Genomic DNA, 27,862 nt, shown 5'->3' with positions numbered 1-27,862 from the left:
ATTTAGTCACAATTTAAACAACCACAGAACAAAGGACAAATTCAGAAAACCTGAACGCGCTATCTGGGCGGCAGCGAGCAAACTTTATTGTGGAAGTATAATACCAGGAAGGCTGTTTGTCCTGGCGAAGTAGTTACCAGCATAGCAAGTAAAAGTCCGTGTAGCCATCCGAAGACCTATCCAGTAGCGAGCAGCCAGGATCCAGTGCTTGACGAGGACGACGTCAACAGCATTCACTTGGCAAACACCATGTAAGTTGAGCTCTTGCCCGCTGCTTATAAAGGCATTTTGACCTCTAAGTAGCAGAACCAAGTGAGTCACTGCAAGCGCCCCTATAGTCACTTGCCGTGCACTGCAGCCTCTTTGACTAGAAAACATCGGTATCTTCTGTGGCGGAATCGACGTCGTTATCCGAACGAGATACAAGGGTATATGTGAAAAATGGAAAACTGCGCCATGCTTCGCAGTCAAATTAGAACGTACACCACCATTTAAATCTATGGGCAAGTCGAGTCAAAGGTTGGAAGATGACAACGACATACCGCCTTCAACAAGACCACATCTAAAAAGGCACAGGGGATTTTGAAGCCAACCTTCAGGAAAAGAAACAGCAGTACTTACTTGTTTGAAATGTAACTGCTACAACTTCACTTTTTCCTACAGCATCACTATATGCAAGGTGTTCCGAAATTCCCGTTCGCAAACTTTTAGGACTTGTAGAGGGGAGTGAGTACAAAATACTTCAATAATTAAAGAGACAAATTGGTTTGGAGAAAAAAGAGTTTATTTTTACAAAACAATACTTTTCCTACATTACAACATAATCCCATTGAACATTTATGCACACGTTCCAAAGGGCTACAAGCTTTTTTATTCCGGCTGCAAAAAACTCTTTATCTTGATGTTTGAAACAATTTCCTACAAACTTTTTCACGTCCTCGTTGTCCTGGAACCTCTTCTCACATAATGCCTCCTTCAGTGCACCAAACAAATGGAAATCACTAGGTGCTAAATCAGGACTGTAAGGGGGATGTGGCAGTACTTCCCAGCCCATTTTGTCGATTGTTTCACGGGTTAGTTGAGCAATATGATGACGTGCGTTGTCTTGCTGGAGAATCACACCCCTCCCCTGAGATCCACAACGTCTCTCTCTCAGGGCTAGCGTCACCTTGTTTAAAAGTAAATCCGAGTAGTATTGGCTGTTCACTGTAAGCTGCTGTTCGAGATAATTACAAAAAAATTGGATCTTCAGCATCCCAAAACATCGTCAACATGACTTTTCCTGCTGATGCTTAGGTTTTGAATTTTTTCTTGGCAGTTGAGTTGGTGTGCTTCCACTTCAAGCTTTATCTTTTTGATTCTGGCTCATAATAGTGAACCCAAGTTTCATAACAAGTTAATATTGTGTTGAGGAAATTCTCAACTTCTCTTTCATAACGTTCGTTTAGCTCTGTGCACACTCTCAATCTTGTTTCTTTGTGTAGCCGCGTCAACTCCTTTGGGATCCACCTTGCACTTGTTTTTCGGTACTTCAGCTTGTTACAGATAATGTTATGAAGTGTACCATTACTAACTTGAAGCATATTAACTATCATTTCCACAGTCACATGGCGGTCAGCACGAATAATGCCATCAATTTGACTTTCAAGTAAGGGAGTTGAAGCTGCTGCTGGTCGGCCAGAACGGTGTTCGGCAGTCACTGAGTCGCGACAATTTTTGATATGAATGATTCATACAACCTTCACCATAACCTTTAGACATGCAACAGTATATATTCACTGGTTTCTCGCCTTCAAGAAATAAAAAAACGAATAATAGAACGTTGTTCAACTAATGTGGACGTTTCAAGTGGACTCGCCATCTTGAAATTTACTTTTGAGGTTATAAACAATGTACTTTTAAGGTTATAAACAAAACAGTGTTGCTACATCAGCTGATCAGGGCTCATCCCAGTGATACCAACTTAAAGCCATAAAAGTATCAAACTTGCCCTACAAACAATTTTTCCCCCAGACAATTTGTCTCTTTAATTATTGAATGGCCCTCGTATTTTCAACAGGAACCCATGTTGGGAAACGTACCGTTTCCGTTCTACGACGGTTTCAATTCGATGTGTAACGCGTCCACGTCTGCTGAGGGAAAGATAAAACTTTCAGAGGCTTGTGCTGGTATACAATAGGGTAGACCCGATGACGTGTACTACTTCTTGTGAGTCGAAAGCAAAGTTTACTATATGAGACTCCTGTAGAGACAGAGAAAGATCTGCTGGAACGAGTTCTGGCCGCTGCGCTGGAAACTGAAGGATGGTTTAGAGAGTGTGTACCAGAATATGCTTCGTAGGTACAGTGTCTGTAACAACGTAGGTGGTCGCCATATCGTGTCGCTGTTGTAATACATCAGTACTATTCTGTACGTACAAGATGTTGGGTTCTTTTTTGATTTCGAATAGTGTAAACACGTAATGTTTATGTGTTAATACAATTGTGCTTAGGTGATAGATGTTTTGTTATGTTTCTTTTCGAATTATTACCTAATAATTGTAAAGCGTCACGCCTAATTCAGATCCTAAAGCAGAAGTGGATGAGTTAGGCATCTAACTGAAAACGTTGTAGAACAGAAACGGTACGTTTGCGGACATGAGTTCCTATTCAAAATATTATGTACTGACTCCCCTCAGAAGGTACTAGAAATTTGTAACGGAAATTTCCGAACACCCTGTAGGTTCACAGAGAAAAATCTCGTAATGAGTGACCTTTACTTCCTGATCAAAAGGAATACGTTTTCATATACTTGTCACTGACAGAAGTTCTCCGATCTCTGTGAAAAATTAATAACAACTATAACAATCGTAACTAAGGTGACTTAAGATCGTCAGGTTACAGAACCACTGTTACTGTCTGCTTGTTAATCGAGTAGACTGCATGAATCCAAACTCCATAGATACAATCCTGGAGTTTTTCAGGAATATTTGCTGAATATTTTAATACGATTCAGAAGTGGACTTCGGTAGCTCATTACAGAGTAATTGCATCGCGTTTGATTTCTTACCTCCATATGTATGAGTATCTAATTGGCGCTTAATATATCTAACCTACAGTGAAAATATCTACGGTAGTCTGTCTGTGTCTTGTATGTAGAGTAACTTGTTCCGTTCGCTCACGGTACTTTACTCTTTGCCCTCAGGTTTGCATTCAGACGGCTTGGTTCTGTCTCTGCCTTTTTCCGACTGTTACAGTTGTACGTTAACAGTGATATACAGGAGTATGGATAGATTTACTGATGAAAAATTGGCCATTGTGTAGCTCGTGTGTGGTTTCACTGAATGCAGTGGAAGAGCAGCAGAATGATATTGTGCTGAGCTCTTGTCAAAGCGGCGGCAACTTCAACACAAAACTGACAGTTGCACGTTACAGTAATTTTGCTTATTCTGATAGTTGTTGGTCTACTCTGTGTTTTCTGTTGAACATTTTGGTGATTGCTGTCAGAAACTTTTGAACGTACGAGGGACGTTCAATAAGTAATGTAACACATCTTTTTTTTCTGAAAGCATGTTGGTGGCTTTTGTTCAGGATCATAGCACACCATTTATTCCCCACTCTTTTTGCTACAAAACCCTATTTCCAACATAATAATTTCGTTCAGTGCGAGGGCCTTAAGTCACCTTACCGGGAGGTCATGTATGCTCGCATGGTACCACGCTATTGGTCGACGCCGGAGCCAAAGTCTCGCTGCATCAATAGCCTTCCCATCACCAACGTCCTGCTTCCCGCGCAGTGCATCCTTCAATGGACCAAACAGATGGGAGTCGCAAGGTGCGAGATCCGGACCATAGGGTGGATGAGGAAGAACAGTCCAGTGAAGTTTTGTGAGCTCCTCTCGGGTACGCAGACTTGTGTAAGGCCTTGCGTTGTTGTGGAGAAAGAGAAGTTGGTCTACATTTTTGTGGCGACACACGCACTGAAGTCGTTTCTTCATTTTACTGAGGGTAAAACAATACACTTCAGAGTTGATCGTTGCACCATGAGGGAGGACATCAGACAGAAGACCGTCGCCATGACTGCCGGCTGAGAGTGCGACTTTGAACTTTTTATTCGGACGAGAGGTGGTGTGGCGCTACTCCATGGCTTGCCGTTTTATTTCCGGTTCAAAGTTAGGAACCCATGTTTCATCACTTGTGACAATGTCCGACAAAAAAATTGTTGCGATTGGCCTAGCATCGGGCCAGCGATTCCGCAAAGATTGTCCTTTGTGCTCTTTAAGGTCTTCTGTTTGGCAGCGAGGAACCCAGCGGGCACACACCGTTAAGTACCCCAACTTGTGGACGAGTGTGTCAGGACTACCAACGGATACGTCCAATTTTTCAGCGAGGTGTTTGATTGTGATCCGTTGATCATCCCGAATTAAAGTGTCCGCACGTTCCAACATTACAGCAGTTGCAGCTGTGTGCGGCAGGCCGGCAAGCGAGAGATCGGACAGGATTGCACGACCTTGTTGTGATGACGATAGTCGCTTCGCCCAACGACTCACCGTGCTTTTGTTCACTGCCAGGTCCTCGTAGACATTCTGCAATCATCGATGAATATCTGTGATGCCCTGGTTTTCCACCAAATGAAACTTAGTGACAGCTCTCTGCTGGGAACGCACCTCCTTTACAGATGCTATTTTGTAGTCTAAATATAGCGCGACCAAATATTGTAACTTCATGAAGGTATAGGGCCCGAAGCGAAAATATTTCTCGATGTCCCATAACAAATTCCGAATTCTTTCAACCGAAACCTGCCGAGAAAAAAGTGTTGCATTACTTACTAAACCCCCTCCTAATATCATATTAAAAACGAAAGGTGTATACAGCAATGTCAACCACCTCGTTCGCGACTAACCAGCACCCCATACAATATAGCCTTCACAAAAGTATAGCTTTGTGCATGCATTGCAAGTGAGCGTCTGCATCGGTCCCCCTAAGTACTGTGTGCATCATTTCACGTTTCGTGTAGTTAGTTAAGCATAGTACAATATAACTCAGGGACAGCTGTCTGCTTGGAAAGCACCCTCGTTACAGACTCCATTCTGAAGGCCATGTATAGCGCCGCCACTGTCGGAACGTCTTGAACCTCTAGTGGCTGAAGCGGGAATATTCCACGGTGTCCCACAATAAATTCTGACTTTTCCAATTGAAATTAGTCGGGAAAAAAATGTGTTGCGTTACTTAATGAACGCCTCTCGCGTTTCCACAGAGACAAAAGATATTTGGGTAACAAACCGTACAAATAATAATTAAATTAGTGCTCTATAACGATCTACCGGATACCACAGGGTCCTCATAGCAAAGTACTCAGAGAACGTCCCTGAATCATTACCAAGATTTTGCGAGTGTTGCTCGTATTCAGACTGCATTACTGCCAGTTTCGGTTAGTCACACCCATCTTCTGAATAATGACATTCCCTCCTCAATTTGTGCAGGGAACGTAGTAAGTACTAGCTATCTGGTAAGCTGGTGTGTCAACACTTATTTCACCCGTCCGCTGTGGCGCTTCAGTCCGGAACCGCGCTGCTGCTACTGTCGCAGGTTCGAATCCTGCCTCGGGCATCGATGTGTGTGATGTCCTCAGGTTAGTTAGGTTTAAGTAGTTCCAAGTCTAGGGGACTGATGACTTCCCATAGTGCTTAGAGCCACTTGAACCAATACGTATTTTGACCTTGATGGGGTAATTGCAGTGTTAACGTAAATAGTGAGACATTTGTAACGATAGATCTGAATAGCACCGTAACTCTACAAATTATAGTACTGCCATCCATACGGCAAAAAGATTACTCAAAATATTAAAACTTTTTCGTCAGAGAAATCATCTAAAACTCTGTCTCTCTCTGTCACTAGTTACGGTGAACAACATAACAGTATTAATGCTATTCAACATTCCTGGTTCAAATAAATGATATCGATTTCGTCTCTACAAGCGTATTGTCCAACTGGAATTTACTCTAACTATCGAAGTTTATTACCCGAAAATAGGTTTGTTTTCATTGTAAGAAATTTGGCCTGAGTCACTGTTAACTCTCCATGGATATGGACAAAAGAAAGAACTTCTGAAAAAATGTAATTGAATTCAAGAAATAATAAAAGCTCATTTTAAATAATCAAGAAGAGTTTATGTAAATACTCATCTGTCTTAACTGCCGCAAACTATCGTTCTCAAAAATTTAAAATATATACTTGTTTAGTAAATAAAACCGCCTGTCCCTGTTGCCACTTAATTTATTTTTCGCAGATGTGTTTCGCCTTTTTATTTTTCTTTGTTATTTGAGATATATGTTCATTATTCTAGCATCGTTCTTTATAAAGCTACTTATTTCTCCATAAAATGCTCGCTTTGCGGACTAACACGTAAGTGGGATCAGTTGAAAGTATTATCTGGCCTCACCAGCACTACCTGAGCATATAGGAAGGCCTGTCCAGATAGAGTGGTAATAATCGTCCCTCTCGTTCAATATCACTGACTGCATTTCTGCAGAGTTGGCACCGTACATTACCTTTTCAAATATAACACAAGAAAAAAGAAGTAATAATAACAATTTGAAATGTATAACACATAACTGCCTTACTCCACAACTGAAACATCTCGGCCGGCCGCGGTGGTCTAGCGGTTCTAGGCGCTCCGTCCGGAACCGCGCGACTGCTACGGTCGCAGGTTCGGATCCTGCCTCGGGCATGGATGTGTGTGATGTTCCTAGGTTAGTTAGGTTTAAGTAGTTCTAAGTTCTAGGGGACTGATGACCACAGATGTTAAGTCCCATAGTGCTCAGAGCCATTTGAATTTTTGAAACATCTCGCTTCAAATTTGATCCTATACAAACAGTCCTCTATCTACGACGCTCGAGAGGTCGGTCACCCTGACTTAACTTCTAACTCACCATCACCATGTACCAACAACTAATTCGTTTTTCTAGCAGACCTTTCTCATGTTATAACGTCCAATGATGATGATTCTACGACTATGTTGATTACTGCGCGCACTAATTAGCAGGTACACAATGTATGAAGTGAATAAATCATAGCCGGGATGTGGCTCTTGCTTGAATTTTTGTTGTTCACTGGCAGTGAATTCCTGAGGGAATTGTTGCTCAGTAACACATATATTTGAGTTGGCAGTTGATGGTTACAGTGCTGACACCTACGTATTCACATTATCTGCGTATCCAGTTATGCTGGCTACTGATACGTTATATATAGGGGTCGTAACAACACCTTCTACATCAGCTACAGCCTGAAGATGGCGCATTGACGTACCGAAACTGGTTTCAACAAAATAAATAAAATCATAAGAACATCTGCGCAAAGGACTTGGAAGAGCAGTTGAACGGAATGGACAGTGTCTTGAGAATATAAGATGAACATTAACAAAAGCAAAACGAGGATAATGGAATGTAGTCGAATTAAGTCGGGTGATGCTGAGGGAATTAGATTAGGAAATGAGACACTGAAAGTAGTAAAGGAGTTTTGCTATTTGGGGAGCAAAATAACTGATGATGTTTCGAAGTAGAGAAGATATAAAGTGTAGACTGGCAATGGCAAGGAAAGCGTTTCTGAAGAAGAGAAATTTGTTAACATCGAGTATTGATTTAAGTGTCAGGAGTGTAGCTATGTATGGAAGTGAAACATGGACGATAAGTAGTTTAGACAAGAAGAGTATAGAAGCTTCCGAAATGTGGTGCTACAGAAGAATGCTGAAGATTAGATGGGTAGATCACATAACTATTGAGGAGGTATTGAATAGAATTGGGGAGAAGAGAAGTTTGTGGCACAACTTGACAAGAAGAAGGGACCGGTTGGTAGGACATGTTCTGAGGCATCAAGGGATCACAAACTTAGCATTGGAGGGCAGCGTGGAGGGTAAAAATCGTAGAGGGAGACCAAGAGATGAATACACTAAGCAGATTCAGAAGGACGCAGGTTGCAGTAAGTACTGGGAGATGAAGAAGCTTGCCCAGGATAGGGTAGCATGGAGAGCTGCATCAGACCAGTCACAGGACTGAAAACCACAACAACAACAACAAGAACATCTGCAGACGTTTTATTTTCTCACATTACTAAACGGCCGTAGTCCCAAAGACCTCCTGCCAAAAGGATGGACATACAAAAATATATACTGTATTTCCTGTAACATTTCGAGTCAGCCGATGAGAACCGAGGCATACATGTTATTGAACGCACCATATGATCCTGACAGTGGTGACTTCATTCATATTTATATATTCACAGCGTGCCAGTCATCCGCTGCCCGTGAAAGACTCGACGCGTGAGGGCATATGGAGCTCCGATGACAAGGACGTCATAAAATGTGATAGAAGATAGCATTTAGTCCAACCGCACTGCGGGTTTCACACAAATGACTTCATGTTCGACTGCTGCATCGTAGTACCACTTTCTTCTTAACAAGACTGTTACCTCTAATTCTGTTCGTGTTTGATGTAAGTATTGTAGCGAACGATGGAAATACGAGCAAAGAAGTCCATGTGTGTGATAGCGTATGTATTTCAAAATAACGTTCTAATCATTAACGAAAGTCACGCTTTTTGTAATGTATAGGAAAATAGGAGGCTGTTATTTTTTTACTGAAACATCTGACATGTTTTTATATTTTGAAATAATGAGTAACATGAATATTATATGATAGCTTAACTGACAGCAACTTTCTTAGTTTAAATTTCGGTCTATTTATTGTTTTAGATAATACAAACACTAACAGGTAACAACATTTTTGATGTGTTATGTTTTCTCGATCTTTTCAGAAAAGTCCCCAACATACAGTTCCTATACTGGAAGACAATGGCCTGTACATTAGTGAAAGGTAAGCATTAGATGTCTACTCACCATTATCTAGAGGAAACGAAACAGACATTGACGGAAAGTAATGCTGAATTCTAAAGTATGCTGAGATATTATTTAACTTTCCAATAACTATGTTGGAGACAGAGTCTTTGTTTAGTCTGGTAACTACATTGCAATAAATCATCTACGGCTGTTAGAGATTGCGACATCTATCAATTTTCTGACGAGCAGAGAGTAAATTGCATTCACAGACTAGAATATGATAAAATGAAAACATTATCGGAAAATTGATGGATTAGGTACTAGACCTTTGGTTTCAATAATTCTGAAAACGTAGCAATAAGCTTAGTATTTTTTCCCAAGTTCTCAAAAAGGAGAGCCTTATAAGCAAAGTAGACTCTGCACTAGATGGAAAGGTAGGTGATAATAAATTAAACAATCCCGTATCTTAACTTTGGTTTCGTTCTACTCTGCCAATAAAAAAAAAAGCTATTTCCATTTCAGCTGAAACAACTAAAGGAACATGGAGATGCCACTTATGTTTAATGTTAATATTAACTTAAATTTGAGTAAATTATAGTTAGGTTAAACATTTAATGTGTACACTTGTGCAATTGTCTACATGACGGTAGCCTCACTGTCCTGAAGACAATGAATTCTAAGTGCTAATTTCAGAGCTGAAACAAGCTGCAGAAGCGTGGTTATAATGTTATGATTGTAGTTTTAGGCATTAACTAAATTACTACAGTGTCGCTAGTTAAATCTTAGATATCGGGAATAACTCAGGAAGTAAAGTGGCGCAACCAGTAGATCGATTACCGGAAACTCAGTAAATGTAACGTTGAAATAATTTCATTGTGTGACACTACTACTGGTTTCCATCTGAGGCAGGTAATGATCAAATGGCGTAGTACATTTATCTTCATTAGCTGGTTGGAATATCGTTAACTGTCGTGATGACATTGTAACTGTTGCAGTGTTTTCTGTAGTCGAACACTACTATTAAGCCAAAGTTTTCTGCAGAAACAAGTTTCAATAGTCTGGACTTTCAGATATCGCATCAGAAAACGTTTCACTTCAAGCTCTCAGTAGGTATCCACAAACCATAGTAAACGATTTCACATGTACAGTGAAATGTCTAAGCTTGTATGACACTAGTATTTTGGTGCCTTGTTGACAGCCGCGCCATTGCCATGTACCTCGTCTCCAAGTATGCGAAGGATGATTCTCTCTACCCGAAGGATATAAACAAACGTGTTCTCGTCGACCAGAGGTTATTTTTTGATCAAGACTTGTTCCACAGAATTGTGAATGTTTTCGTAAGTATTATATATTATACTTATTAAAATGGATTCTCTTTTCTTTATTAACTTAATACACACAAAAACACACACACACACACACACACACACACACACACACACACACACACACACACAGAAGACAGTGGCTGAGCTTGAATATTACATGATTATTCAGTTTTCCCGTTTTTTATGTTTTCTTATTCTTTTTCTCTTCCAAAAACCTCTTCATTCTTTGACTGTGTTCGTGTTTCCTTTGTTCTGTCCATGTTTTCCCCGGTCTCTTCCTTTCTTTTACTTCAGATTTCGTGTTCATAATTTCGTTTCTGCATTTGTCTCGTTCATCTATCATTTCTTTATTGGCTCCTACTTGGTTTACCTCTTCTTCTATTTCATGAAAACATTTGCCTCTTTTTTTTTTTTTTTTTTTTTTTTTTTTTTTTTTTTTTTTTTGATTGAGCTGTTGACTACATCAAAAATCCTCTTTGTGAGTCTGGTGTTGTTCATTCTGTGTATGTGTCCAAAGAATGTTAACCAACGTTGCCTAATTATGTCTGTGAGTTTGTCTGTATGTTCGTACAGGTCTTTGGTTGGGCTATTCATCCACACACCACCTCCATGTACTCCTCCAAAAAATTTTCGAAGGATATTACGTTCTATCTTTTCTGTCTCTGTGATTCCAGATGTCCCGACTGAGGTCGTTTCTCATGCAAAGAAGGCTTCTGGCAATACAACTGTATTGTAGTGCCTGAGTTTCGCTTGTCTTGAGATGCTTCTTTTACTGTAGTGCGTCCACGTAAGTTTGTACACTCTGAAGCTTTTCTGTTTGTTCTGTATTGTATCCCTTGTTTGATTCTCCTATTTGTATGTGTTCTACAAAATACTTGAATTTTTGCACTCTATTAACCAGTCTGTATATGGTGTGCATGACTTGCGCATTGTTGTTCTTTCTTTCTATTTATTGTGTTTTCTCATATGATATCTGTAACCCCGTGTTAGCAGAGACTTCTTGTAAATATTCCAGGGCTTCTTGCGCTTCTTCTCTGTTGTTGCTGAGTATTGCCAAGTCATCTCAAATGCTAGGCATTTTATAATTGTCTAGTTCGCTCGTGTTCTTCCTAGCTGAATTCCTTTTGCTTTTTCTTGCCACTGCTTGATAATTTTGTCCAGAACTATGTTGAATAGAAGTAGTGAGAGACCATCTCCTTGTCTGACCCCTGTATGTATCTCAAATGGCTCTGAGATTTCTCCCATAAATTTTATTTCGCATGTGGTGTCTGTGAGCGTCTGTTCTATCAGTACCCTAGTTTTTCTATCTATTAAGTATTCTTCTAGTGTGTCAAAGAGTGCCTGCCTGTCAGTGGAGTCATAGGCCTTCTTAAAGTCCACAAATGTAACTGCAGTGTTGTTTGCTAGTCTGACCTTCAAGAGTGTTCACTGGTTCCAAATTTATTCAATACAGGATCTTTCCTTTCTGAACCCTGCTTGGTATTCATCCATCTTTGTATCCACTTTTGGTTCCAGTCTGTTCAGTAACACCTTGGACAGAATTTTATAAGTAACCGGTAACAATGAGATCCCTCTGTAATTATCAGGCTTTGTCACCCTTTTTGTGGAGTCGGTGAATCAGTGCGCATTTCCATTCCCGTGGAATTTTCGCTTTACTCCATATTTCCAAGAGATTTTTATGAATTTTCTTTGTAATATTTTGGTCTGCGAGTTGCCAGATCTCAGCGGTAATGCCATCTGTCCCTGGGGCTCTGTTGTTCTATAGTTGTCTTATAAACACCTCTACCTCTGTGATTGTAGGCGGCTTCGAGTATGGGTTTGGAAGTGTTTTCGTGAAGTGTAATTTTTCTTTGGGCTTTTCACAGTTGAGGAGTGTATCAAAGTATCCTTTAAGAATATTGCAATTTTCTTTAGTGTTTGTTTCTAGAGATCCATTTGTTCTTCTGAAGGAGATATTTGGAGGCTGATAATCCATTATATTTTCCCTGAATATTCTGTACAAATTTCTCGTATTATTTTTCTTGAAGTCTTCCTCGATTTCATTTAGTCTATTTTTGTCGTAGGCCCTTTTCACTACTCTAATATCTTTCGAGGATCGCTTTTGGACTTTGTGGAAATCCTGCCATGTTTCTGTTGTTCTGTTGCTGCTAAGCTTCTTCCATGCTTTTCGTTCAAATGCCTGATCACAAGTTGCATTCCACCACCTATATTTGTGTTTCCTGTGAGGCTGACCCCAACGTATTTCCTTCTGAATTGTCTTCGCCAGGTCTGTCCAATTCTCTGTTGTATTCTGATTAATTTCTTCAATAATTTCGTCTTTGTTTATTTTTATTTGTTCTGAATATGGTCTTATAATTTTGTTCTGTGTTGTCTTTCTATTCCTTAGAATTGGCCTAATCTTTACTTGTAGCAAGTGATGGTCAGACTCGAAGACTGCTTTGCGAGTTCTCACATTTGCAATTTCACTTGTAATTTTACTTGTTATGGCTATATGGTCTATTTGAAATTCTCCCCACATGTTTTTGGGTGTTTTCCATGTTATGAGTTTTCATCTTGATTTCTGAAATTGTGTCACATAAGTTTTAAGTTAAAATTTTGACAGTACTTTATGAAATGCTTCCCATTCTTGTTTGTGCCTTTGTGTGCTGTATGTGGGCCTGTGATTTGCTTGTACTTCTTCTCTTGGCCCATTTGTGCATTGAAATCTCCTAGCACAATTTTGACGTGTCTTTCTGGTATTTTCTTTGTCATTTCTTCCATGTCTTCCCACAAGTCGTTGACTTCTTGTGGTCTCTTCCTGTTGTGATCATTTGTAGGTGCATGTGCGTTGATGATTGTGTATCTTTTGTTTCCTGATTTGAAGGTTATTGGTGGAGATTTTTTCTGATACTGAATTGAAATTTATGATGTTGTCTATGGCAGATTTGTATACTGCAAATCCTGTGCCAAACATTGTGGGTTTTCCCCGCCTGAGAGCAGGTTTTCCTTTATATATCCTGTAGTTTTCCGTGTTGAAACGGTACTCGTCAGTGTAACGCGTCTCTTCTATTGTGGGGATTTTGATGTGTAATTTTTCTAGTACATCAGTAAACTGTTTAAGTTTGTCTATCTTAACCAGTGAGTTGGTGTTGAGTGTGCCAATAAAATGTTTGCGAAGAGGTTTCGAGAAGCTCCGACTCTGCTCTATTTCATGATGTTCCTGATACCCCAGAATCCGATGACCAGGAAAAACCAGTAAATTCACTGGGGCCTGCGGTAGTGGGTCTCTTTCCAGTTGTTCTATCGTGATTTTTTCAAGTTGAAGGTTACCTCTGTTGGAGGTCACAATTCTTAGACTTGACTGGTGAGATCAAGACTTATTTGTAGCAGCCTCGCCAATTAGGTGAACAGACGCTGACCATTAGCCGCTGGATTCCAGAACAGGCTTAGGTCTGTGTTAGTTTTTGGTCTGCCCTGGGTGTTTCATTTTCCCAGTACCACCTATATCTGGGAGGCTTTCCCCTATCTACCACCTGGGGAGGCGCCCCATGGGGGATCTAACAACCACACACGGGATATACATGAATCTTACTATCTAGAGATGAGTAACGTCTGTGAACAAATTTTCAAATCATAGTCTTAAAATATCAGCCCCTAATAATGAACAATCCCAGGCACCCCATATCTGTCAAATGTCTACGAATAACTGGGACACAAGTTCGGAAAACATCCCCACTTGCTGTGCGGGATAGCCACGCAGTCTTAGGCGTCCTGTCACGGTTCGTGTGGCTCCCCCCGTCTGAGATTCGAGTCCTCCCTCGAACATGGGTCTGTGTGTTGTCTTTACCATAAGTTAGTTTAAATTAGACTAAGTAATTTGTATGCTTAGGGACCGATGATTTCAGCAGTTTGGTCCCATTACATCTTACCACATTTTTTTTTCATTCGCACTTCGGCCTTGGCTACAAACATCAGAACTGTATGTTATGACATAGTTTAGGTAATATTACCAACAGCTGAAAGTAAATTTAAACTAAAACTGATGGAGAGGAAATTTCGTAACCCGTGTAAACTTTTCCCACAAATTTTTTGTGGAGAATCTACAGGAGGTGGGCGAAAACATGGCACCCCAAACACACATTAACCTGCCTAATATGGTGAGGGAAACAGTTGGCCTTCAAAACAGCTTCCAGTTGACTCGAAATCGGTAAAAATAGGTTCTGTATGGTTTTCTGATTTCAATGGAATCGTATACCATTCTCCCAGCCAAGTAGTGGCAAGCTTAGGTAACAATGACGGATATTGATAGCGATCACACACCCTTCTCACCAATGTAGATCACAAAGACTCAATAACATTCGGATCTGGTGACTACAGTGGCCAGAGAAGATGCAACAGTTCATCCCCGTGCTGACACAATCAGTCCAGGGACACAGCATCACTATTAGAGAACAAACACTATACCGTAGGATAGACCTGATTAGCCAAAACTGTCACATAATCCTTGGCGGTAATGCGATCTTGCAGAGAACCCGTGGGGCTCGTGGAATACCGCGATATGGCTGCCTACATCATCAACGAAGCCCCATCGTGCTTCACTCTTGGGACGTAAAAGCCAGAAGTTGGAAACAGTGTCCAACGGGACTCATCCAACCAAATGACATTCTTCCACTGCTCAATATTCCAGGATTTATGACTTCGGGCATTTGTATCACTGAGAGCGGTTTTGGAATGCCAGCTCGTCCTACATCTCTCTGCTTTGGAGAAGACCTTCGAGTTTGTTTGGTGACGAGAGGGTTCGTGAGTGCGACATTCAACTCTGCAGCGACTTTTGCAGCTGTCGTCTTCTTATTTTTCCTCACAATCCTCTTCAACGACCGTCCGTCACGGTCACGTAACTCACACTTTCGTCCGAATTGTGACTTAGCGAATAATGTTTTGCCGTTTTCCCTGTACGCGATACAAATCGTCGATGTGATCCCTTTTAGAAACACAGAACACTTGACCTATCTCGGTTACGGGAGCACCCACCGTATGAGCACCAACAATTTGCTTGGCTCGAATTCACTTGGCTTCGACGTAGAGCACTCACTAGTACACAGAACACGACTACACAGAACACTGTTCTGAGCATTTGCACGCTTGGGTAGCATACACATTTATGTTAAAGCATAAATTTCTCGCTGTGTTTCCATATTTTTGTCCAACGTTTTTATACGCATTTTAAGTTGTGTAAGGAAAACATTCTTAAGACCTTCCCGGCGTAGTGAATATCCCATAAGGTTTCGGGCTTGCAAATGGATGACGTCGACGTCTGGTCACATAATTCTATGCGAATTTTTGGTATAAAATCAGGGACGTGCAGTGGCAGTATCCAGTGGAAAACTCACCTGAAGATGACTGAATACTTGTCAGCCGGAATATCGTGGCAAGATGCCAACATCGTTAGAATGTAAGCCCCAAACCTCTAGGAATGATGAAGGAACTGGCAATGACAGCAAGGGCGACTCCCTTCAACAGACTAGGATCACGACCCTGCTACGAATAGATTGGCAGTTAGGTATATCGAAGCGCAGAACATCAAGATGTAGTTGGTTGGTCGGGTTCTGCCTCTACTACACGTTGAATATAATACACCCTTTTAAGCAGGACTACCAGGGCTAGCTCTTTCAGAACCCTGGAATCCGAAATGTTGGCTGCATAACGAATATTAAGTCACCTTTAAAAATTATCTGCCAATAGCACTGGCAGAGGAATAATAGAGACCGCACATAAAATTTCTCACAATAATTTCTTAACCTTCCATCACAGAAGAGAACCCATCAACGAGGATTTTAATTTTATTTTTATAACTCCTCTTTCTTTTCCTTACTCATTTTGTGTGATGTTTCTTTTCCATCACGCACTGATCCATATTTGCACTCTTATCTGGGGACGAAGAAGACAACTACAGCACGTTTGCGGCAGAGTTCATTTTTAAATGCTCTATGTTACGGTTGATATAAAGGAAGAGCATTTCAGTTTCGGTTAACAACACGGAAATATTCTCTAGAAGACAGGAGGAGAATGTCGAAGAAGCCGACAATAGCAAGCGAGGGGCAAGGCTTTATTTGTCTGCTAATCGAAACATCCTGGCTCACGGTATCGATCCTAGTTCGAGCTTAGATACTGAATAGAAACCATCGGCAATGGTGGCCGAAGAAATATGGTGTATAATGTCAATGAGGGCGGAAGAGTGAGAGATACAACGCATTTTGGTTTTCTTGGTGTGGGTGACTGCCGCTAAAGGAGGAAGAATCAACATGGTCAACGGAATGAGAATCTACAAAGCAATCAAAATGTTTTCATTAAAGATATACTGGGTGATCAAAAAGTCAGTATAAATTTGAAAACTGAATAAATCACGGAATAATGTAGATAGAGAGGTACAAATTGACACACATGCTTGGAATGACATGGGGTTATATTAGAACAAAAAAAAAAAAAATACAAAATTTCACAAAATGTCCGACAGATGGCGCTTCATCTGATCCGAATAGCAATAATGAGCATAACAAAGTAAGACAAACCAAAGATGATGTTCTTTACAGGAAATGCTCAATATGTCCACCGTCATTCCTCAACAATAGCTGTAGTCGAGGAATAATGTTGTGAACAGCACTGTAAAGCCTGTTCGGAGTTAGGGTGAGGCATTGACGTCGGATGTTGTCTTTCAGCATCCCTAGAGATGTCGGTCGATCACAATAGACTTGCGACTTCAGGTAACCCCAAAGCCAATAAACGCACGAACTGAGGTCTGGGGACCTGGGAGGCCAAGCATGACGAAAGTGGCGGCTGAGGACACGTTTATCACCAAACGACGCGCGCAAGAGATGTTTCATGCGTCTAGCATTTTTTTTTTGGTTCTAATAAAACCCCATGTCATTCCAAGCATGTGTGTCAGTTTTTACCTCTCTATCTACATTATTCCGTGGTTTATTAAGTTTTCAAATTTATACTGACTTGTTGATCCCCGGTAAATGTCTTCTTTAAATTATTTTCTATAACTTGTATAAATAATATTGTTAGGTATGAAACACCACAATGCCGCCAAAATTTTGTGAAGCTAATTTCGACTGTAAACCCTCATTTGGTTGACTTCAGGATTTTAAAGTGATGTGTATACCATGAAACCTTCCCGTCTCCTCTATATCTCTTTTGTTACGCAACCTTCCCTTCTACAATAACCTATGAAACTTTCTCTTAGGATTTCTATCTCTTGCTTAATAATAACAAATGAAATCTTCCTTTTGAAATTTATTCTCTTTCTCAATCTTCGCATACATTGCTGCTTATTAAAAGTGATTTTCTGACTATTTCGACGAAACATAAAATGTGTCGTCGTCGTGGTCCTCAGTCGTTATCTGCAATAACCCAAAACTGTTCCATGACTTTTTTATTGTTACTGGATCGCCATTTGACTGCTACATCGAACTGCGACATGAATATACTTACTCTGTTTTACTATACTTTACTAGCTGCTGGTGGGCTGTCATAATAAGTGGCTGTATGTATTACCAAAGCTGACGTTATTCTTTAATCAATTTGACTGACGTTACGTAATTCATAGTTAAACTTTTTCTTGACAACAATAAAATTTTTGCATAGTATTATGTTGATGGTTTTTGGGATGTATTATAATCAGTAATGCAATATTGCTGGCAAAAATTAATTATATTCAGAATGAAATTATTTTACAAACGTTCAAATGGGACTTAATTTTCACAATAATCTTACAACTAGCATTGCGCAAACATACCTTCAGTAGTTTTGAGTTTCTCAAAAAAATAATTCAATAATATTAGTTCCTCTTATGATAATAGCTAGCTGATGTCTCTGTACATCCGTTTATAATCTCTTGCAAGTCATAGCTGGTGGCTGGCAGGCACACCGCTCCTCTCAACCTCTCGCTTCAGACCTGCTACCGACTCGCTTCACTTCTCGCTTACTACTGACTTCCTACGAACGCTAAAGTGCGGTCTCTCCCGCCAACAATGCTTTCTGGTGCAGACAATCCCTACTAGCATTACAATATGTATCAATGCGCGGTCTTTCCCGCTCTTTTCTTAAAATATATCGATACGCGGTCTTTCCCGCCCTTTTTAAAATTGTATTAATGTGCGGTCTCTCCTGCCAACAATACTTTGGTGCAGACATTCCCTGCTACCACAATTACTTCCAACATGACAAATATTAATTATTCCTACTTTATCCTATTAATAAAATACAAACATCTTTCATAAATTGTGATTTGTCAATAGACAATAGAAATATACACGTCTTATAACCATAACTATAATTTTCAAATGTGTCGTATGTGTATTTAATGCTGTGAAAATATGTGGGCCTTGAGCATAGCATGACATCATTTATCCCACGACACAACTTTGTGATCTGCGCTATATAGAGTTGTGCCTTTGATGGCTTGCGTGTTTGTATTCCATCTTCCTACTATTTCGTAGCAGTTGTGTACCTTTGCATTGATTTTAATTTCCTGTCTACAGATGCCAGTATTTCAAGGCAAACAAGTGGAACCCAGCCACATCGAGAAAGCGAACGACAGTCTGGAAACTTTGAACCGAATGCTGGATGGCAAACAGTGGCTGGCCGGAGATCACGTCACTATTGCTGATTACGCCGTCGCTAATAGCCTGTCAGCATTGGAGGTAACGTGAAGCTGTCAAACTTACTATTAGAAAGTTAAGAAAATATGAGCGAGTCATAAAATTGTGATGTAGAAAAGCTTATTTTGGCGACTTACTGGAGACATCTATTCAACTTTTGTTTTCCTTGTAACACCACTCTCTATACGTAAAAGGAAAATGACCTGATTGACTGACTCATCATCGCCCAGTCCAAACGGCTAGTGATAGTAACTTCAAATTTGGAGAGGGTGTTGATCTTATACTGTAGGCATCATTTAAGAAGGGATTTGTCGAATTTCCGTTCCTAAGAGGTTGAAATAGGGAACGAAAGGCTTTTGAAAATACGACTCTATTAAGGAAATTTTTAATCTCGAACAACGAAAATTGGTATTTGGTTTCTCGATTAGACATAAAGAAATACATTTTTCAGCACTTTTGTAAATTTAGCCTCTTTCGGGATGAAATAATGGGTGAAAGTGCTTTTTAAATAAGTCATTACTAAAAAACTACTAATTCTTTTTAAAGCTACATCCATTAAAACTGGTTTTCGACTTCTCGATTAGTAACAAAAAATATGTATTTCAATGTTTTTGGAATTACTACCCCTAAGGGGAGATATTTCAGTATGAAAGATTTCTGAAAATTTGCATTTAGCGTCTCGGTTGGAAATAAAAAGTACGTGTTTCGTTTTAGTGGAAATTCAGTCTCTAAAGAGGTTGAAACAGAGGATGAAACTGTTTATGAAATTATTTCGTTACCAGTATATTTATAATATTTTTAAAGTTAAATTTACCAAAATTTGTGTTTGACTTCTTAGGAAATATGTGACAGGAATGAAAGTTTCTATGGAAATATCACTATAGGCAATCAAAAGGCTGCATTAAAAAAGACCTTCGACTCCAGCTACCAGAATCTCGTTTTGGTCGGAAGTGCATTAGAAAAGATACTGCTTCTATGGCCTTAATTAGCGTGAAAAGTTTAGAAGATGTTGCAATTAGTACACAGCATGTAAAATCGATTAAAGAAAAGCAAAAAAAAAAAAAAAAAATCTGTGCAGACCATACAGTGTAATGGAGCGAAGCAGAGTGCGCTATGCTAGTAAAAGATAATTTATGTTCCATCAGGCAATGTATTACATCATTTGTAGCTCTTCTTACCGTTACCAGTTAAAAAAGATTACCTTTTCGAACATTGTAAATTTTACAGAGGCTCTCAAGTATTGTGTTGAAATTTGTTGAGCTAAATCATCTGCGTAGGTTGACTGACCCCATCAGATACAACGTGTTAAAACGCACAAAGAAAAATTAGCTCATTTATATGACCCATAAGATTATATTAACAAATTATTTAATTTCCGATGTTCGTATCTCTTTTTCAGTTTAACCCAAATAGTGGAGTTGATCCTACTAAGCAGCCTAACGTTAAGCAATGGCTTTCACGGGTTGAAAGTTCTCACACAAAATACGGAGAAGTCGCCAGAGAGTATCGAGAAGCCTTGAAGAAAATGTTGCAGAAGTAAATATGCATAATATGTACGAATACTCTATATGTCTGCAAATAATAAACATGTAAGATTTCTAATCAAATAAAGTCATTATTCTATTAACATGCGTCGTTACGTCCAGATTGTTACCTTCATCCTGTCCTTGTTTCAGTCAACTAAGGGAGCGTCCAAAACGCAGTGTGACGAGTTCTTTGTACCATTAAAGACAGATAGATTCACACAGGACCGGGTTCTCACTCCTCCTTGTAATACACTCCTGGAAATGGAAAAAAGAACACATTGACACCGGTGTGTCAGACCCACCATACTTGCTCCGGACACTGCGAGAGGGCTGTACAAGCAATGATCACACGCACGGCACAGCGGACACACCAGGAACCGCGGTGTTGGCCGTCGAATGGCGCTAGCTGTGCAGCATTTGTGCACCGCCGCCGTCAGTGTCAGCCAGTTTGCCGTGACATACGGAGCTCCATCGCAGTCCTTAACACTGGTAGCATGCCGCGACAGCGTGGACGTGAACCGTATGTGCAGTTGACGGACTTTGAGCGAGGGCGTATAGTGGGCATGCGGGAGGCCGGGTGGACGTACCGCCGAATTGCTCAACACGTGGGGCCTGAGGTCTCCACAGTACATCGATGTTGTCGCCAGTGGTCGGCGGAAGGTGCACGTGCCCGCCGACCTGGGACCGGACCGCAGCGACGCACGGATGCACGCCAAGACCGTAGGATCCTACGCAGTGCCGTAGGGGACCGCACCGCCACTTCCCAGCAAATTAGGGACGCTGTTGCTCCTGGGGTATCGGCGAGGACCATTCGCAACCGTCTCCATGAAGCTGGGCTACGGTCCCGCACACCGTTAGGCCGTCTTCCGCTCACGCCCCAACATCGTGCAGCCCGCCTCCAGTGGTGTCGCGACAGGCGTGAATGGAGGGACGAATGGAGACGTGTCGTCTTCAGCGATGAGAGTCGCTTCTGCCTTGGTGCCAATGATGGTCGTATGCGTGTTTGGCGCCGTGCAGGTGAGCGCCACAATCAGGACTGCATACGACCGAGGCACACAGGGCCAACACCCGGCATCATGATGTGGGGAGCGATCTCCTACACTGGCCGTACACCACTGGTGATCGTCGAGGGGACACTGAATAGTGCACGGTACATCCAAACCGTCATCGAACCCATCGTTCTACCATTCCTAGACCGGCAAGGGAACTTGCTGTTCCAACAGGACAATGCACGTCCGCATGTATCCCGTGCCACCCAACGTGCTCTAGAAGGTGTAAGTCAACTACCCTGTCCAGCAAGATCTCCGGATCTGTCCCCCATTGAGCATGTTTGGGACTGGATGAAGCGTCGTCTCACGCGGTCTGCACGTCCAGCACGAACGCTGGTCCAACTGAGGAGCCAGGTGGAAATGGCATGGCAAGCCGTTCCACAGGACTACATCCAGCATCTCTACGATCGTCTCCATGGGAGAATAGCTGCCTGCATTGCTGCGAAAGGTGGATATACACTGTACTAGTGCCGTCATTGTGCATGCTCTGTTGCCTGTGTCTATGTGCCTGTGGTTCTGTCAGTTTGATCATGTGATGTATCTGACACCAGGAATGTGTCAATAAAGTTTCCCCTTCCTGGGACAATGAATTCACGGTGTTCTTATTTCAATTTCCAGGAGTGTAATTCCACATATTTACTACAACGATGGGCTGAAGTGTTCGTGTCTAATTGATATTCGATACTGGTCTCCGTTTCCTGTTGCATTCCTGTTAGCCTTTGCCAGAATGTTTTTCACGATGTTGAACATGTGGATAACACAAAGACATATACTCGAAACTACGAACAGTAGACAGTAAAAGGCATGTTATTCCATGTGTTCCTATGATCGAGTTAAGGCACATAACTCTTTCTGTTACATATTCACTACTGTTCGGTGATATGTCATAGCCTTGCCCCCTCAAAGCGTTCTCCGACAACACAAAGCGTACCCATGATGTAATACTTTGCATACAGCCAGAAACATTAAGAGCGAAGATTTATCTGTGTTTCCTCGTAAAATATTGCGTAATCTGCTCGAAAGAAAAGCATTAGCTTCCAATACACTAAAAGTTAATTAGGCTTGAAACAACGCTCTGAGATCCGCTGATCTAAGGAATATCGCTCTGCCCACGATATCAGGCACCAGGACAGAAACAGTGCACTGTAGGTTCTCCTGCAACTGATAGGTAACATGCTATAAGTTGAAATATTCGAACACAAGAAAGAACGTTTATTGACTCATAGAACCATAAATTGTAGTACTGCTCACACTGTATTACGGCCCTATGTGACGTTACGAAACAAAATCCAAGTTTCATTTGTGAGGGATTGATTTCTACTACAGAAATGTATAAATCAAAAGAAAAGAATGTGCCACTCGTAAAACTAGTTCCTGTCTTTAACAGTGTTTAGTAATCACAGATCATCTGTACAAAATAGCTGCTTGTATTGTACGCGTAACAGCACTATGCGTCTGACTGGGTGAATATGCAAATAATGTTGAAGGCTTGTTTGTGAGCAGTTGGTTCAAGCCAGCCCCAAGTGGCTCAGCTGCAAACACGTAGTGTTCATGACTAGAAATAGAAGCCAGGAAGATCGAAGCTACAGTGACATTGTGTTATACGTGTAAGTAGGCTGTTTAGGTTCTTATATTGGTAACGCCACCGCCACGTAGCGCTCTGTATGAAAATCATTGGCTGTGCTGTGTGCAGTCTGTGGCAGGTTGGAATATTCGCCATTGTAGTGCTAGGCAGTTGGCTGTTAACAGCGCGTAGCGTTGCGCAGTTGGAGGTGAGCCGCCAGCAGTGGTGGATGTGGGGAGAGAAATGGCGGAGTTTTGAGAGCGGATGATCTGGACGTGTGTCCATCAGAGACAGTAAATTTGTAAGACTGGATGTCATGAACTGCTATATATGTTATGACTTTTGAACACTATTAAGGTAAATACATTGTTTGTTCTCTATCAAAATCTTTCATTTGCTGACTATGCCTTCAGTAGTTTGAATCTTTTATTTAGCTGGCAGTAGTGGCGCTCGCTGTATTGCAGTAGTTCGAGTAACGAAGATTTTTGTGAGGTAAGTGATTTGTGAAACGTATAGGTTAATGTTAGTCAGGGCCATTCTTTTGTGGGGATTATTGAAAGTCAGATTGCGTTGCGCTGAAAATATTGTGTGTCAGTTTAGTGTTGATCAGAATAGGTAAAAAGTGGCTCTGAGCACTATGGGACTTAACATCTATGGTCATCAGTCCCCTATAACTTAGAACTACTTAAACCTATCTAACCTAAGGACATCACACAACACCCAGCCATCACGAGGCAGAGAAAATCCCTGACCCCGCCGGGAATCGAACACGGGAACCCGGGCGAGGGAAGCGAGAACGCTACCACACGACCACGAGCTGTGGGCATCAGAATAGGTAAAGAGCGAAATGTCTGAGTACGTTCAGTTCTGCTCAGCTGTTTGAAAATCAAATAATGTAAGAGGTTTATCAGCACAGTAATTCAATAATTTTTCTAAGGGGACGTTTCATACAGCTTATTGTTGATGCGATAATATTACAGCTTCTTTCCGAAGTAAGACATATACCAGCCGATTCCCTAATGGCAAAGACAGTGCTAATTTTCCAAGTGCGTTCGTAACCACTAGAGTATTCCTGCTGCATACGAAATCGCACCCCAGGCCATAATTCCAGATGTAGGTCCTGTATGTTTAGCACGCTGATAGGGTGGCTGCAATCCCTCAACTGGCCTACTTCTAACCAACACACGGCCATCACTGACATCACAGAACCAGCTTTCATCAGAAAACACAACAGACCTCCACCCTGCCCTCCAATGAGCTCTCGCTAGACACTACTGAAGCCGCAAATATAGGTGGTTTGGAATCAGTGGAATGTAAGCTACAGGGTGTCTAGCTCGCATCTGCCCTTGAAGTAACCTATTTGTAACATTTCGTTGTGTCACTGTGGTGCTCATATTGCTGCTGCAGATGTAGCACGATGCGCCTGAGCCATACCCCAAGAATGGTGGTTTTCCCTTTCGGCAGTGACACGTGACACTCTAGAGGCCTTGCGACTGTACATTCTCGTGAACACCAGTGCCGCTAATCATGCACAGTGGCTACATTCCTGCGAAGTCTTTCTACAGTATCGCAGAAGGAAGTCCTATCACATTATCTCGCTCAAACAAAGTGAGTTGTTAATAATAGTGTCCTTCTTGCCTTAAAGAGCTCTTGACTAACGTATCTCACCACGTCCATTCCTCACAGGCAACTAACGCTAGCGTCAGTTACAGCGTGTATAAGAAGCGAAACCTGATTTTCATCCTCATATTGGTGCTACTAGCGCCACTCTTAGATTGAAATTTGAATAGACGTCATCTTTAGATGCAGACTCACACGAGTGCCAACATTTGTTTATGTCGCATAACTCCTTCCTCGTGTTGCGATTTTTTCCATCAGTGTATTAAAAACGGAATCTTGAAACTTGTAAAGGAGACCGACTGCAATCTTTATTTCAGTTTAGTGCTGATTCAGACACATTGATTTTGCAGAGAGTAGTTGTTACTTGTTTAATAATTTGCGTGGTAATTTAATAAAAAATCAATTATGCTTTTGTCTCTGAAGCAAAATTAGTCATCTTACAAAGCAAAATGTGACTCTGTCGGTTCATTGCTAGTATAGAAAAACTGAAGATATTGTAATATATTTCTGATGCATACTTCAGGAAATAATGGTACATGTAGAACGAAAAAATTGCCTCGATAACTGAGAGGTCAGCGTGTCTGACTGCCATGTGCAAGACCCGAGTTCATGTCCGGAATACTGCCAGGGATTTATCGTGACTGGATGACTGGGACGTGATACCAGCTGCAGAGCTCCTTGAGTGAACAGTAGTGGTTCCAAGACCTCGAAAGTTGACAACGGCCGAGAGACTTGGTTGCTCACGTCGTTGTCTGTCCTTAAACTATTATCTTTTTATTCCAATTTCCCGAACTGTCTCGTTCATAGATAAGTCACACACAAACTGGTAACTAAATAAGTGACATTATAAACTCAAAAATGTGTGGGTGGTTGAGGAAAATCTAATACAGTACAGTGTTTCCTACGCTCAGACCTTTGTCTATTGAGCTGAGTCCTTATGCAAGGCCAGCCGAAGTGGCCGTGCGGTTAAAGGCGCTGCAGCCTGGAACCGCAAGACCGCTACGGTCGCAGGTTCGAATCCTGCCTCGGGCGTGGATGTTTGTGATATCCTTAGGTTAGTTAGGTTTAACTAGTTCTAAGTTTTATGGGACTAATGACCTCAGCAGTTGAGTCCCATAGTGCTTAGAGCCATTGAACCTTATGCAAGACGTACGTTAATGTCATCTAAGTTTATTGAGCCTATATTAAAAGTCGTAGGCGTTCAGAACAATGTCATTCAGAACTTTCTATAACTAACTCACCTCACTACCCATTCCAATTCCTCAGTTTTCAGTATAAGAAATAGCACCATGAGACTCCTTACGACGCGTCTGACCTCAGTATTTTCAAACCGATTATATACATTCCAAACTATTCCCATTCTCAATACTCTGAAGATAACCAACTTTAAATTTCAGCTTCTTCTTGACGAATGTATGTGTTCTTGTTTTAACCATTAGGTGCATATGTAGCTCGTTCGTCTTCGTATCACTGGTATTGTTAATACCCTAGCTAGTACCTTCTTTCATAATTCTTAAACCATTAGTTACGAATGATTAAATTGACCTCTATGCAAAATTGTACAAAGTGACTTATCTCTTGCCACTAACCTTTTTCTCCTACTATTTTTCCTTCTCTTCCATTTTCCTAATACAGAATTCCATTTCCCCATTACAGTTATATAGGATGTCCCACATAAAACTGGTACGCCTCACGCCCGAGATCCTAGTGACAATAAACCAACTAAAAAGAATAGACAATAGTAGTGTTAAAAACCTGCAGTTGCCTGTTTATAACAGATACTGGAAGTGGTGGCCATGGGCATACGGGCATCGCTGACTTCTGCGTGATGACATTAAACCAGCAACACGCTGTAATTCTGCAGGCGTGATGTTTTTAGTTTCTCTAATAATGTCTCGTTTAAGGTCGTCTGCTGTGCGGGGATTGTCAGCATACACTTTGCTTTCTAGTGTGCCCCATAAATAAAAATTACGCGATGTTAACTGCGTGGTGGTTGGGGGCCAGTGTCGTGTGCTGACAAGTCAGTCTTCTGGGAAGACGTTGGAGAGGTGGGCCATACTTTGGTCAGATGTGTGAGCCGTTGCTCCATCTTGTTATATAAGGGGCGTTCAAAAAGAAACGAGCGGGAGGCATAGTTACAGAAACCAGTACCAGTATGTTAGAAGTATTGACCCTGGCTATTGAGACACTGGTCCCCCTGTGACACAAGGCGGTGAATGGCTGCCTCATAAAATTCCTGGAGCTGCGATGTGAACCAGTTCTGCACGTACAGCTGGACGTCGTCGTCCGAGGTGAATCGTTTGACCCTCAGAGCCTTTTAAAGGGGACCGAAAATGTCGTAATCACAGGGAGAGAGGTACGGACTGTACGGAGGGTGACCGAGAACCTCCCATTTGAATTTCTTTAGGAGTGCCGCGACTGTGCTGACCGTATGAAACTTTGCATTGTCGTGGAGCAGAATGATCCCACGGATGAGACTGCCTGGTCTTTTGATTTGATCGCTTGACAAAGTGTGGTCGAGGTTTGCTGGTAACGCTGGTCATTCACTGTTGTCCCATGCTGCAGGAAGTGAATAACAAGGGGCCATCTTGGTCAAAGAAGAACCTCAGCAGAACCTTTCCAGCACACGTGTAGACGACGACGTCTAGCTGTACGTGCGGAACTGGTTAACGTCACAGCCCTGGGAATTTTATGAGACAGCCATTCACCGCCTTGTGTCACAGTGGGGAAAGTGTCTCAACAGGCAGGGTCAATACTTTTAACATACAGGTTCTGGTTTCCGTAATTATGCCTCCGACTTGTTTCTTTTTGAACGCCCCTTATAATACTGCGTACAGCTTCTCTGCAACTGTCAATTGTGCATAGAAAGACTTCTAGATAGCCGGCACTATTTATGTTGTAATTGAAAAATATGGGGCCAATAATGCTCATGCCGGAAAAGCAAACCAAACACTTATCTTCTCTGAATGGAGAGGTTCTTCATGCAGAATATGTTGATTGTCCTGTGGCCGGCATCTGCAATTCTGGGGCTATCCATTACCTGAAAAATGAAACCAGACCTCACCTGATATGAGGTAAAGGAAGGCGTCCAAGTAACCATTAGCAATTGATGTTAACAGCCATTTACAATAAAACTCTATTATCCTGATCCTCAAATTCCAACAGTTGCACCACATTCACACGACAAGTTTTTCATTTCATAACATTTAGTACACCATATAGACAAACACCAACCTGCTGCGATAATCTCCTTACCAAACTGCGGGGACTTCTAGTAACGCCCATTTGGATTCTGTCTATAGTTTCAGGTGTCCTCACTCTCGG

The 27,862-nt window shown here is 41.4% G+C and overlaps 1 protein-coding gene across 1 annotated transcript in view; it reads left to right on the top strand.

Annotated features, from left to right (window-relative positions):
• Positions 1–20,406, top strand: part of LOC126457032 (glutathione S-transferase D5-like) — a 37,365-nt gene extending 16,959 nt beyond the window's left edge. The window contains exons 3-6 of the mRNA XM_050093016.1: positions 8,788–8,846; positions 10,008–10,146; positions 18,660–18,821; positions 20,179–20,406. Coding sequence (XP_049948973.1) covers positions 8,788–8,846; positions 10,008–10,146; positions 18,660–18,821; positions 20,179–20,319 — 501 coding nt within the window. The 3' untranslated portion in view covers positions 20,320–20,406. The remainder of the gene's footprint in view (positions 1–8,787; positions 8,847–10,007; positions 10,147–18,659; positions 18,822–20,178) is intronic.
• The last annotated feature ends 7,456 nt before the right edge of the window (positions 20,407–27,862 follow it).

The sequence above is a fragment of the Schistocerca serialis genome, chromosome 2 (assembly GCF_023864345.2).
Source record: "Schistocerca serialis cubense isolate TAMUIC-IGC-003099 chromosome 2, iqSchSeri2.2, whole genome shotgun sequence".
NCBI lineage: Eukaryota > Metazoa > Arthropoda > Insecta > Orthoptera > Acrididae > Schistocerca > Schistocerca serialis.
Note: the sequence above shows the minus strand (reverse complement) of the source record. Positions and strands in the feature narration are given on the sequence as shown.